This window comes from Phlebotomus papatasi, chromosome 1 (assembly GCF_024763615.1).
Source record: "Phlebotomus papatasi isolate M1 chromosome 1, Ppap_2.1, whole genome shotgun sequence".
NCBI classification, from domain to species: domain Eukaryota; kingdom Metazoa; phylum Arthropoda; class Insecta; order Diptera; family Psychodidae; genus Phlebotomus; species Phlebotomus papatasi.
Genome location: NC_077222.1, coordinates 61,040,371 through 61,054,455, shown reverse-complemented (window position 1 = coordinate 61,054,455; position 14,085 = coordinate 61,040,371). Strand labels below are relative to the sequence as shown.

At 36.8% G+C, this 14,085-nt stretch overlaps 1 protein-coding gene across 1 annotated transcript; it reads right to left on the bottom strand.

Annotated features, from left to right (window-relative positions):
• LOC129809577 (probable cytochrome P450 28a5) lies at positions 1 to 6,306 on the bottom strand. The gene is made up of 5 exons (XM_055859516.1): positions 6,094 to 6,306; positions 5,263 to 6,025; positions 5,076 to 5,196; positions 4,747 to 5,013; positions 1 to 229 (listed from the first exon to the last, which is right to left on the bottom strand). Exons 1-5 carry the CDS (start codon positions 6,279 to 6,281, stop codon positions 66 to 68), a joined length of 1,503 nt encoding a protein of 500 aa, XP_055715491.1. The 5' UTR covers positions 6,282 to 6,306; the 3' UTR covers positions 1 to 65.
• Between the last annotated feature and the right edge of the window lie 7,779 nt (positions 6,307 to 14,085).

Below are 14,085 nucleotides of genomic sequence, written 5' to 3'. Positions count from 1 at the left end.
TTTCTTCAGTTGGTTTGGTAACGAAAGATTTTATTCAACTTCTTACACGGAAAAAAATGAAAAACTTACACTGGCTTCAAATTCAGATAAATCCCATGCCTAGGATAGCTGAAAAATTGTCCAACATCCAACTTCAGTGGCTCCTTGGTCTTTTCATTCACCGTCACATTGTACTGCCTAATTACCTCCACAACGGCCGTTTTCACTTGGAGCAGAGCAAATCGCATTCCTGGCCAAAGGAAATATCATTAGAAAGAATTATTTAAGAGCTAAGATCCAATAAGGTAATTCTGACCAGAATCTATTTGTGAATTTTGAGATATCCTTACTCTTTCAGATTGGCAAAAAAAAAGAAAATCCCAAAGAAGTACACCATTGAGAGAAATCCGAAAAAGTTAAAATAACATTCCGGAAATGTTAATTTTACCCTGCAGTATTGATCCAAAATCGGTGTAAATATTACCCTTTTTAGGTGTATTGGGGGTTAAAGTTACCCTTTTCTATTTTAATTTTACCCTTAAAAAGGTGTAAAATTAACATTAAAAAATGTTGATATATTTTTACACCTAAAAAGTGTTAAAGTTATGAGGAAAAAAAGTTAATCGCACCCTCTTTTTTTTTCTCAGTGAAGAAGTACATTCAATAACACTTCTTCTTGGTCGCCTTGGCCTTTTTCTTTTACACATCCGAAACAGAGAGAAAATCTTAAAATTCAGAATTATGTCCTAATCACACTAACGACTTTAGTCGAGAGACGGCTTAACGTAATTATAATCAAAATAATATATTATTATATTTTTTTATTAATGCAACGGCAAGTTGCCATATGCATATAAAAATCAGGTACATTAGAAGACTACAATTCATTAACAATTCTAGCTATACCTGTTTAGAAAAAGAAACCTTAAATATCTAAATCGAAATAACAATTTGTACGTGGATAATCAAAATAATGATCAGATTATATTTCCGTCAGTTTCTCACTAATTCGTCTCTTGGATTAAGTCGAGGAACGGAATAGATAATGGGAAACTGATTATATTAACAGGTAAATCAAACATTTTATGTAACTTTAGGTACACTAAGAAAAAACCTAAAAAGTTAAAACAACTCTATGGCAGAGTTGAATTAACTCTACGAATATCGATGTAATTATTACTCTTTTTCGTTGTAAAATTTAGTAAATAAGAGTTGAAACAACTCTTCGTGCAAGTTGAATTAATTCGTCGGATATCGATGTAATTATTACTCTTTTTCAATGTAAAATTTCATCTCGACTGAAGTATATGCTTAAGTGTTTTCGTTTTATGAATATACTTCAGTCAAGAAGATTTTCGTGTGTCAAAGTTCATATGGATCATCAACTAGAAATATACCTAACAGTGTTTTATGAAGACATGTGCATCATACGTGATATTTCGCTCGGAATATAGGGAACTTGAGACCAAGAAAATATTAATAAAGAAAATGATAAATTTAAAAAAAAAAAACATAAAATTGCAAAATCTATCCATTTTAGGATTTGAAAAAGTTTTTTAACTCCAAAAAAGATTTTTTTAACACTTGGAACGAGTTATTTTAACTCTTAAAACGAGTTATGTTCAATCTTAAAAAAGAGTTATTTACACTCTTTTGTCTTGTAAATTTTAGGACAAAAAAGTTTTAAAAAAAACTCTTCCGAATATTGCACATAAATAAAAATAAAATCAACTCTAAAATATAGTTAATCGAAAATCACAACGAAAAAGAGCCAAAAGAGCAACGCCTAATTTTTATCTAAGACAGACTTAAAAATTTAATAAAAACAACTTTTTTAGATCTGGATGAGTGACATGGGTTCAGTAAGATTCAATTTTGTAATTTTTAGAAATCTGATTTGGGTAAAAATTGAAGATTTCTAAGATCTGTCTATAAGCCTCGACTCCACCCTACCTTTAAAAACTCATTAAGAATAAAGTGTGGAAATTTACAAGGGATCATAAGCAAACAACGACCCGATTTCTTGGTCTCTCAATCTCAAAACGGTTTTCCCGAGTTCCCCATGGGTTCCCTGAAAAATATATGTATGGAAATGTTGGCATGGTTCGCACAGAGTGAACCTTCGTACAACGCAAATTTTCTCTTTATTTGCAAAGACCTAGTTCGTCATTTCTTAGCCAGAAGATAGATTTGTAAATATTTCTAACCAATTTCTTAAAGATTTTCATCTTAATCTAGCTCAGAAACTAGACGTGATAGATAGTTATCACTCAGGAGTTACCAAGGAATCCGAAAATACCGGTCATTTGAAATCACACGGAAAAAGTTTTCATTTTGTTGCACAGTGTTATTAAGTTCATGAAACGAGATGAAAAATGGTAGGTCAGCTCCTTGCAAACAAAGAGAAAATTCGCATAGTTTGAAGGTTCACTCTGTGCGAACCATGCCTACATTCCCCTATATATGGGTTTTCCGGATTCCCTTAAAAATGTATGGGTTCCCCAAATCCCCGTGAGTTCCCTGGTTTTCCCATGGGTTCCCTAGCCAAATTTGCTCGAGTTCCTCGAAACTTATTATTAGAAATTTATTTATGCCTTGATTTTCGTTTTATAAATATATAAATAATACTCCCTCCGTTCTGAAATAAGTCGTACGTTTTGCGAAAAATTAGGGATTAAGGATTGGTTTCAGAGAATGTTTTTGTTATTTGCAAATATCTTGTGTATGAACTATCCTCCATGTTCAGGGATAATATGAGGATCCGATCACGATGGTAAGTTGAGGAATCGATATGTTGAAGTTGTCCATTTTTCGCGTTTTTTTCAAAGAGCTCCGGTAGATAGTTAATTACTACAAGATGGACTATGATTAACATTACAGGTTAGAATTTGTTCTAAATTTTTAGTATGCACAAGTAGAAATCAATAGTTATTACTGATATGACATTTTTTATATTTCAAATTTTGCAGAATGAGCAATAAAAAGAACATCATTTTTTACGTTTTCGAATATCTGGATGCAAAATGGTGAGAGATAGGGACTTGAAACCTTCAGCGGACCCCCCATAAGTTGACCCTGGGACCATTTATAATTTATATGTTTCTCTAAAACATATCCAGAATTGAAGAAAAAATTCGCACGACGCGTTTTCGAGCAATCCTAAAAAACATGATTTTGGAGGGGAAGGGAAGGATCGGGGGCAAAATAAAGGACATATTAATGGTCCCAGAGTCAACTTATAGGGGGGTCTCCCGAAGGTCCCAAGTCTGTATCTCTCACCATTCTGTACTTATTTTAGATTGAAAATAAAACGCCAAAAATAAGATATTTTTAAAACATTCATTCCTCAAGATCCTCAAGATACCATCAATACTGGACCCCAATTTTAGTACTGGACATTAGCAATAGTTCTTTACAAGAGATAATTGTTGATACACAAAACATTTGCCAACAAACTTTCCTTTAATCCCAATTTTTCCCAAACGTATGACTTATTTCGGAACGGAGGGAGTATATAATAATATTTTAAAGCTACTGGAACAAATTATTTTATTATACTGAATATTTCAAATAATAATAATCTGTTTGTATTCATTACACTAAACAGCCCTGACTTATATGGGCTTCAGATCTACGGTTTATCCCTAAGGCTAGATTCTCTATTTTCTGATACGACAACTATTGGAAAAATTTTGATTTAGAATTCATTTATTAAGGGCATGATCCACTAGATTTTGAGAAACTAATAACTTTCTTTTTTTATATTTTAGGAATGCAACGTCATCGGAAAATAAGCTAAATCTCCAGCCCAAAATCAGCCTTACGTTTTAGACTAAAAGTTTAAACTCTTTCGGGACCGCTGAATATGCTCAAATTTATTTCACAATTATTTGATCAAAAATATCTTAACTCAGAAATTATTAATCGAACTCCTAAATAACATCCTAGATTTAGACATTCTTATACTTTAATTATTCACAAAATTGGGATTTTTATTGGATTATTTATTTCATTTTTTTTATTCATTTGGGGTACTCAGAGTCCCAAAAGATGCGAAAGAGTTAAAAACGTTCAATACAGATCCCGATCAATTTTTCAATCAATCAACAAAATTCAATACAGATCAATTTGTTCGGACACTTTTTAAAGTTTATTACATTTATTTTTTTTAAATGCCCAAAAATTTTGCGAATTTAAAAATTAGAGTAGTCTTAACTCATAACATAGTCTAAAACCGTCTTCAGGCTAGAGGTTTAACCCAGTTCCCGAGGGTCTCAAAACCTTAAACAGCAACCAATTTTATTGATTTTTCAAAATGTAATAGGTCATTTGCCCTTAATAATCCAATCCTAAGTCAAAATTTTCCAAAAAATCTTGACTGAAAATATATTAAAGAAGTTAAGCCATATGACTAAGCCTTAGGTCCGATGCCCGTATAAAGACCGTTTAAAAACCGGTCTGCAAACTTGAGTTTAACCTTTGATTTCTTGTCAAACGAGAATTTGAAGAAAAAATAACATAGTGGTAACACACAAAAAATTGTAAAGTGTATTACCACGATTTTGGTTATAATTTTTTATAAATATTTAATTTTTGTGAGACGTCTGCGTAATCTCAGTAGTTACTAATTTTGTCATCTTGACAGTTAACCAGTAATAATTTTCTTTTGAAAATAAAATAAAAGGGAGTCAGAAAATCGACCCCATCTCCCATCCTGACCCTGAGGATCAAAAAATAGCAATGTTTATTGTCTGAGTCTTGTCTTACCTAAACAGATCCTTGGTCCATTTCCAAATGGAAGAAACGAACACTTTTCCTTGAACACCTTCGATCCCCCACGTTCCTTATCGAATCTCTCTGGTATAAATTCTTCAGGATTCGGAAAGTTATTCTCATTGCGATGAATTGAGAAAATGGGAATATGTACAGTCATCCCCCGAGGTATTTCCACTTGCCTCCCATTCACTGGATACTTCACACTCTCAGTACAGAGCTTATTGATAATTATGATTGGGGGATGTACCCTCATAGTTTCTGGAAATATTTTTCCAAAATATCTTACTTAGAAAACTTTCCAGCATTGCATAATTTCTCACCATTAACCACTTGATCCAAATATTCCATCTCCTGGATAGCTTCATAATTGATTCCTCCATTCAACTCATATTCACGAATTTCATTTCGGAGTTTTTCTTGAGCTTGCTGATTTTTGGCCAACTATAAAAAAGAATCATAATAATTTCTTTTATCACATGGAATGACGAAATTTTTTCCAGCATTTACTTGATAGAGAACCAGAGGAATTGTTATGCTTGTTGTTTCATAACCATCCAGATAAACTGTGAGGGCATGTGAAGTCATCTCAGTTAGTGAGAGATTTTGGCGACTTCCGAGATCCATGATAAACGATAAGAAATCACTTCTCTGACTATTGCTTTGACTTCGAAATTGCATTCCTTTCTTCATTAGCTCCTCAAAACCCCTACCCACAGTCTTGCTGACAATCCAGAAGCACCGGAAGCGCTTCAGGAATGGAAAAATTGATGTTATTATGAAGAAATTCACAACATTCTCAAAGCAATCGAGAAGTTTGGCGCCCAAATCGCACAATAGAGCTTTTTCTTGAGCAAAAGTTCCTGCTTCAACTCCAAAAATTGTATCAGTCACAACTTCTGTGGTGAATCTCGCTGTAACATCACGAAAATGAACCCCATCCTTGGACTGATTGGCGACTTCATGCTTGAGGAAATTAGACATCTTCAAGCACGTATTCTCGATGATTGGGAACATTGCCTTCATTTTGCCACTAGTAAAAGCCGGTCCCCATTGGGTTCTTATCTCTTTCCACTCCTTATTCTTCAGCATAAAAGGACTGTGTCCGATATATGGCTCAGACTTGGTAGTGGTCATATCGGATATTAAATTGTCGTTGAATTGTTTGAAATTTTCCACAAGAACAAACTTCACAAAGTCAGGATCAATAGCCAAAATGTGAGGTGATCTCAATAAATAGACCCCAATAAAGGGAGTCTTTCCATAGAATTCCCTGCAAAGAATCTCTCCAACACTTAGCACTAGGAATCACAAGAAATATTGATATCTCTCCAAATATACCTGTAAAACTTATCAAATTCATAAGCAGCAGACACTTTTTCAGCTACTAAACTTTTCGCATTCCCATAAATCAGAGATGGTTTAGGACCTGGAACTCCCTTTCTCTGCCAGTACCCGAAATTCCATGTCCAGAAGACACAGAAAGTCAAGCCAAACACTAAAGCACCACCAAGAATTATTAAAATCATGATTCCTTCACGAAGATCACCAACAAACTAAGCTTGAATTGCATTTAAACCAAAGCTGTAATCGGTAATCACCATGTGGTCGGGTTCAGTTCAAAGCTTATCTTCTTGAACTCTAAGCAAAGATAGTGATATGGTCATATTGGTTTATAGAAGATATGATTTTATCCGAGAGATTCAATCCATATATTAATTATGTGCCATAAAATTTCATTAAATGATTCCTTCTCGTAAGCAATATTAATTTATAGACATGCTTTATTAAATTTATTGCTTGAGATCTCAAATATAGAAAATAGGGGAAAATGCCCAGTTTTTAAAATATATTGTGAAGTCATATTAATTCAGAAAAATAGGAAAAAATTAGTAATTACAAAGCATGGGCACTATCCCCTACGCTAGACTATCAACTACCAAAGTGTCGATCTGCTGAAGGCAGCCCTTCGTCTTAAATGGGCTCACATTCCGGAGACTCACCTTCGGGTAGCGCGCGATACGTTAATTGATCAATGCAGGGCTCGGGCTATTATCCATTCCAAAAATGGTTTTATCTAAAGGTTTAGGCTATTTTCTGACTGTCTATCGTTTAAGTCGTTTAAGTCAATATATATTTCATTTTCAAATTTAGAAAAATACAGCACTTTCAAAAAAAGTTGCAGTTCAATTGCACCGTATTAATTTTTAAACTTAGGGTAAGTGTGCCACATTTGGCATAGTTGCATGCAAGCGTCAAGGTCTCAAGTTTGAAATGTAATATTTTAAATATAAATTGATTTTTTTATTCTTTCTTCTGAAAGAGTGTTGCTTGGAACTTTGTAAAGAGTTTACCGTTTTTATTTACTCTAAAATCATTCTTAATACATTTTAAAATAAATAAAAACATAGACATAGCTTTGGTACCCTATTTCGGCCACCTTCATTCTCATAGTTCCTTGCCCTTCGAAAATTCTTCCACTATCTTTTTCACGTCATCTCGTTTGTCGAAGCTACATTTTTTTGTTATTCTTTTGCATTGTATAATCTCTAGAGTACGTAAAATCTAAAATTGATAGGGGACTCTCCGGTGGTGGCCAGTGGATTTGAAGTCACTTCACAAAGAAAAACACTTTTTTAATCTTTCCCAGAGCTTTCGGTCCTGGTCCTTTTACTTTATGCGTGGCTTTTTATATTTTCGTTATAAATCCTTAAATATCCTTTTATTCTATGAAAAAGATTACGTGACTTCTTTCTTTTCAAAAAATATATTACTGAATAAATTTATTACTGAAACTAATATAACTGAAACGTTATAAAAAGAAATCAAAATGAGTTACGAAATATTTGCCCATTTTTACGCTTTTTTTTAATTTTTCAATGTAGAGTAGGGCAACAGCCTTGCCCTGCCCCCTCTTCCATTGGGTTTTTAATTGTTTTTGAATTTCTATAAGCTTCTTCTTGTATTGACACTACAAACGAGCAGTAAAACATCAAATTTGAGAAGTGACTTAATTTACAACTTTAAAAGCAGTAGAATTTTCATGCAACTTTCGATCATTATGGATTGAAAAATTAAGCCCATTTTTAAAAAGATTTTTATTTTTTTACTGATCAAACTTAATTTTTTTTTGCTAACCAAATATACATTTTTTACTTCTCATTTATTTTTGTCTTCTTTGACGCTTCTAGGGGGGGCAGCTGCCCCCCCTGCCCCTATCTGGGTACGCCCATGAAATATAGTAAGCATAGACCCAACTATATATTTAGGTAAGGTAACTAAATGAAATACTTGAAAGACGCGACATCTTTTCACATGCACTTCTTCCGTAAGACTGAAGCACGGTGGGTGCTTGGAACTCGAAAAAGCTTCAACGCATAAAAAAAACCACTTTTTACTATTGAAAAAGTTGTCAGAACTTTATGAAAATATAGGCCCATTTTTTGCATTAGATGTGAGAACTAAAAGGAATTAATGACCTAGGAATTAATGAATTAGTTGGGATTTGAGATATCGATTTCATTTAATTAACATAAGCAAATACAATTGTATGAAACCATTGTGAAGTAATTGCCGCAACTTATCCACGTAAATATTGCCTTATGTTCTCACTACTAATAAAATTATTATGAGAAATTTCTTTAAGATTATGAGAACCATTTTAAATAGATTTGATAATAATCACCCGATCAACTAATTTTCATTAGTAATGATGTCTAAACTTTTCTAAGAGTGTAAGAGATATTGACTTCCGGTCTGCGATGATCTTTTTAAAATGACTTAGGGCCCATTTATAGCTATGTAATACAATTTTGAACTTGGAATACAACGTAGAAATTGTATTACATCGTAGAAGTTGGAATACATCGTAGAAATTGTATTACATCTTTGAAGTTGGAATATCATCATCATCATCAATCATCATCATCATTTCAACCACTTATCACAATTGGGGGGCGGGGAAGTTGGAATCCAACGTAGAAATTGTAATACAATTTTGAAGTTGGAATACAACGTAGAAATTGTATTACAATTTTGAACTTGGAATACAACGTAGAAATTGTATTACATCTTTGAAGTTGGAATATCATCATCATCATTAATCATCATCATCGTTTCCTACCGCTTATCACTATTGGGGTGGTGGGGAAGTTGGAATACAACGTAGAAATTGTATTACAATTTTGAACTTGGAATACAACGTAGAAATTGTATTACAATTTTGAACTTGGAATACAACGTAGAAATTGTATTACATCGTAGAAGTTGGAATACAACGTAGAAATTGTATTACATCTTTGAAGTTGGAATATCATCATCATCATTAATCATCATCATCGTTTCCTACCGCTTATCACTATTGGGGTGGCGGGGAAGTTGGAATACAACGTAGAAATTGTATTACAATTTTGAACTTGGAATACAACGTAGAAATTGTATTACAATTTTGAACTTGGAATACAACGTAGAAATTGTATTACATCGTAGAAGTTGGAATACAACTTTCAAAATATCATGTCAGTGGATTCCCTATCTCCTCTCTAGGAAATCCCAGATCCTCTGGGATTTTCTTGCATATTATGCCCAAGACTCTTCAGATACCTTCCGTGGTCAGAGGATTTCTGGAGCTTCCTCCAAGAAATCCCAGATCTTTTGGGATTTTCTTGCATATTATGCCCAAGACTCTTCAGATACCTTCCGTGGTCAGAGGATTTCTGGAGCTTCCTCCAAGAAATCCCAGATCTTTTGGGATTTTCTTGCATATTATGCCCAAGACTCTTCAGATACCTTCCGTGGTCAGAGGATTTCTGGAGCTTCCTCCAAGAAATCCCAGATCTTTTGGGATTTTCTTGCATATTATGCCCAAGACTTTTCAGATACCTTCCGTGGTCAGAGGATTTCTGGAGCTTCCTCCAAGAAATCTCAGATCTTTTGGGATTTTCTTGCATATTATGCCCAAGACTCTTCAGATACCTTCCGTGGTCAGAGGATTTCTGGAGCTTCCTCCAAGAAATCCCAGATCTTTTGGGATTTTCTTGCATATTATGCCCAAGACTCTTCAGATACCTTCCGTGGTCAGAGGATTTCTGGAGCTTCCTCCAAGAAATCCTAGATCTTTTGGGATTTTCTTGCATATTATGCCCAAGACTCTTCAGATACCTTCCGTGGTCAGAGGATTTCTGGAGCTTCCTCCAAGAAATCCCAGATCTTTTGGGATTTTCTTGCATATTATGCCCAAGACTCTTCAGATACCTTCCGTGGTCAGAGGATTTCTGGAGCTTCCTCCAAGAAATCCCAGATCTTTTGGGATTTTCTTGCATATTATGCCCAAGACTCTTCAGATACCTTCCGTGGTCAGAGGATTTCTGGAGCTTCCTCCAAGAAATCCCAGATCTTTTGGGATTTTCTTGCATATTATGCCCAAGACTCTTCAGATACCTTCCGTGGTCAGAGGATTTCTGGAGCTTCCTCCAAGAAATCCCAGATCTTTTGGGATTTTCTTGCATATTATGCCCAAGACTTTTCAGATACCTTCCGTGGTCAGAGGATTTCTGGAGCTTCCTCCAAGAAATCCCAGATCTTTTGGGATTTTCTTGCATATTATGCCCAAGACTCTTCAGATACCTTCCGTGGTCAGAGGATTTCTGGAGCTTCCTCCAAGAAATCCCAGATCTTTTGGGATTTTCTTGCATATTATGCCCAAGACTCTTCAGATACCTTCCGTGGTCAGAGGATTTCTGGAGCTTCCTCCAAGAAATCCCAGATCTTTTGGGATTTTCTTGCATATTATGCCCAAGACTCTTCAGATACCTTCCGTGGTCAGAGGATTTCTGGAGCTTCCTCCAAGAAATCCCAGATCTTTTGGGATTTTCTTGCATATTATGCCCAAGACTTTTCAGATACCTTCCGTGGTCAGAGGATTTCTGGAGCTTCCTCCAAGAAATCCCAGATCTTTTGGGATTTTCTTGCATATTATGCCCAAGACTCTTCAGATACCTTCCGTGGTCAGAGGATTTCTGGAGCTTCCTCCAAGAAATCCCAGATCTTTTGGGATTTTCTTGCATATTATGCCCAAGACTTTTCAGATACCTTCCGTGGTCAGAGGATTTCTGGAGCTTCCTCCAAGAAATCCCAGATCTTTTGGGATTTTCTTGCATATTATGCCCAAGACTTTTCAGATACCTTCCGTGGTCAGAGGATTTCTGGAGCTTCCTCCAAGAAATCCCAGATCTTTTGGGATTTTCTTGCATATTATGCCCAAGACTCTTCAGATACCTTCCGTGGTCAGAGGATTTCTGGAGCTTCCTCCAAGAAATCCCAGATCTTTTGGGATTTTCTTGCATATTATGCCCAAGACTCTTCAGATACCTTCCGTGGTCAGAGGATTTCTGGAGCTTCCTCCAAGAAATCCTAGATCTTTTGGGATTTTCTTGCATATTATGCCCAAGACTCTTCAGATACCTTCCGTGGTCAGAGGATTTCTGGAGCTTCCTCCAAGAAATCCCAGATCTTTTGGGATTTTCTTGCATATTATGCCCAAGACTCTTCAGATACCTTCCGTGGTCAGAGGATTTCTGGAGCTTCCTCCAAGAAATCCCAGATCTTTTGGGATTTTCTTGCATATTATGCCCAAGACTCTTCAGATACCTTCCGTGGTCAGAGGATTTCTGGAGCTTCCTCCAAGAAATCCCAGATCTTTTGGGATTTTCTTGCATATTATGCCCAAGACTCTTCAGATACCTTCCGTGGTCAGAGGATTTCTGGAGCTTCCTCCAAGAAATCCCAGATCTTTTGGGATTTTCTTGCATATTATGCCCAAGACTCTTCAGATACCTTCCGTGGTCAGAGGATTTCTGGAGCTTCCTCCAAGAAATCCCAGATCTTTTGGGATTTTCTTGCATATTATGCCCAAGACTTTTCAGATACCTTCCGTGGTCAGAGGATTTCTGGAGCTTCCTCCAAGAAATCCCAGATCTTTTGGGATTTTCTTGCATATTATGCCCAAGACTCTTCAGATACCTTCCGTGGTCAGAGGATTTCTGGAGCTTCCTCCAAGAAATCCCAGATCTTTTGGGATTTTCTTGCATATTATGCCCAAGACTCTTCAGATACCTTCCGTGGTCAGAGGATTTCTGGAGCTTCCTCCAAGAAATCCCAGATCTTTTGGGATTTTCTTGCATATTATGCCCAAGACTCTTCAGATACCTTCCGTGGTCAGAGGATTTCTGGAGCTTCCTCCAAGAAATCCCAGATCTTTTGGGATTTTCTTGCATATTATGCCCAAGACTCTTCAGATACCTTCCGTGGTCAGAGGATTTCTGGAGCTTCCTCCAAGAAATCCCAGATCTTTTGGGATTTTCTTGCATATTATGCCCAAGACTCTTCAGATACCTTCCGTGGTCAGAGGATTTCTGGAGCTTCCTCCAAGAAATCCCAGATCTTTTGGGATTTTCTTGCATATTATGCCCAAGACTCTTCAGATACCTTCCGTGGTCAGAGGATTTCTGGAGCTTCCTCCAAGAAATCCCAGATCTTTTGGGATTTTCTTGCATATTATGCCCAAGACTCTTCAGATACCTTCCGTGGTCAGAGGATTTCTGGAGCTTCCTCCAAGAAATCCCAGATCTTTTGGGATTTTCTTGCATATTATGCCCAAGACTCTTCAGATACCTTCCGTGGTCAGAGGATTTCTGGAGCTTCCTCCAAGAAATCCCAGATCTTTTGGGATTTTCTTGCATATTATGCCCAAGACTCTTCAGATACCTTCCGTGGTCAGAGGATTTCTGGAGCTTCCTCCAAGAAATCCCAGATCTTTTGGGATTTTCTTGCATATTATGCCCAAGACTCTTCAGATACCTTCCGTGGTCAGAGGATTTCTGGAGCTTCCTCCAAGAAATCCCAGATCTTTTGGGATTTTCTTGCATATTATGCCCAAGACTCTTCAGATACCTTCCGTGGTCAGAGGATTTCTGGAGCTTCCTCCAAGAAATCCCAGATCTTTTGGGATTTTCTTGCATATTATGCCCAAGACTCTTCAGATACCTTCCGTGGTCAGAGGATTTCTGGAGCTTCCTCCAAGAAATCCCAGATCTTTTGGGATTTTCTTGCATATTATGCCCAAGACTCTTCAGATACCTTCCGTGGTCAGAGGATTTCTGGAGCTTCCTCCAAGAAATCCCAGATCTTTTGGGATTTTCTTGCATATTATGCCCAAGACTCTTCAGATACCTTCCGTGGTCAGAGGATTTCTGGAGCTTCCTCCAAGAAATCCCAGATCTTTTGGGATTTTCTTGCATATTATGCCCAAGACTCTTCAGATACCTTCCGTGGTCAGAGGATTTCTGGAGCTTCCTCCAAGAAATCCCAGATCTTTTGGGATTTTCTTGCATATTATGCCCAAGACTCTTCAGATACCTTCCGTGGTCAGAGGATTTCTGGAGCTTCCTCCAAGAAATCCCAGATCTTTTGGGATTTTCTTGCATATTATGCCCAAGACTCTTCAGATACCTTCCGTGGTCAGAGGATTTCTGGAGCTTCCTCCAAGAAATCCCAGATCTTTTGGGATTTTCTTGCATATTATGCCCAAGACTCTTCAGATACCTTCCGTGGTCAGAGGATTTCTGGAGCTTCCTCCAAGAAATCCCAGATCTTTTGGGATTTTCTTGCATATTATGCCCAAGACTCTTCAGATACCTTCCGTGGTCAGAGGATTTCTGGAGCTTCCTCCAAGAAATCCCAGATCTTTTGGGATTTTCTTGCATATTATGCCCAAGACTCTTCAGATACCTTCCGTGGTCAGAGGATTTCTGGAGCTTCCTCCAAGAAATCCCAGATCTTTTGGGATTTTCTTGCATATTATGCCCAAGACTCTTCAGATACCTTCCGTGGTCAGAGGATTTCTGGAGCTTCCTCCAAGAAATCCCAGATCTTTTGGGATTTTCTTGCATATTATGCCCAAGACTCTTCAGATACCTTCCGTGGTCAGAGGATTTCTGGAGCTTCCTCCAAGAAATCCCAGATCTTTTGGGATTTTCTTGCATATTATGCCCAAGACTCTTCAGATACCTTCCGTGGTCAGAGGATTTCTGGAGCTTCCTCCAAGAAATCCCAGATCTTTTGGGATTTTCTTGCATATTATGCCCAAGACTCTTCAGATACCTTCCGTGGTCAGAGGATTTCTGGAGCTTCCTCCAAGAAATCCCAGATCTTTTGGGATTTTCTTGCATATTATGCCCAAGACTCTTCAGATACCTTCCGTGGTCAGAGGATTTCTGGAGCTTCCTCCAAGAAATCCCAGATCTTTTGGGATTTTCTTGCATATTATGCCCAAGA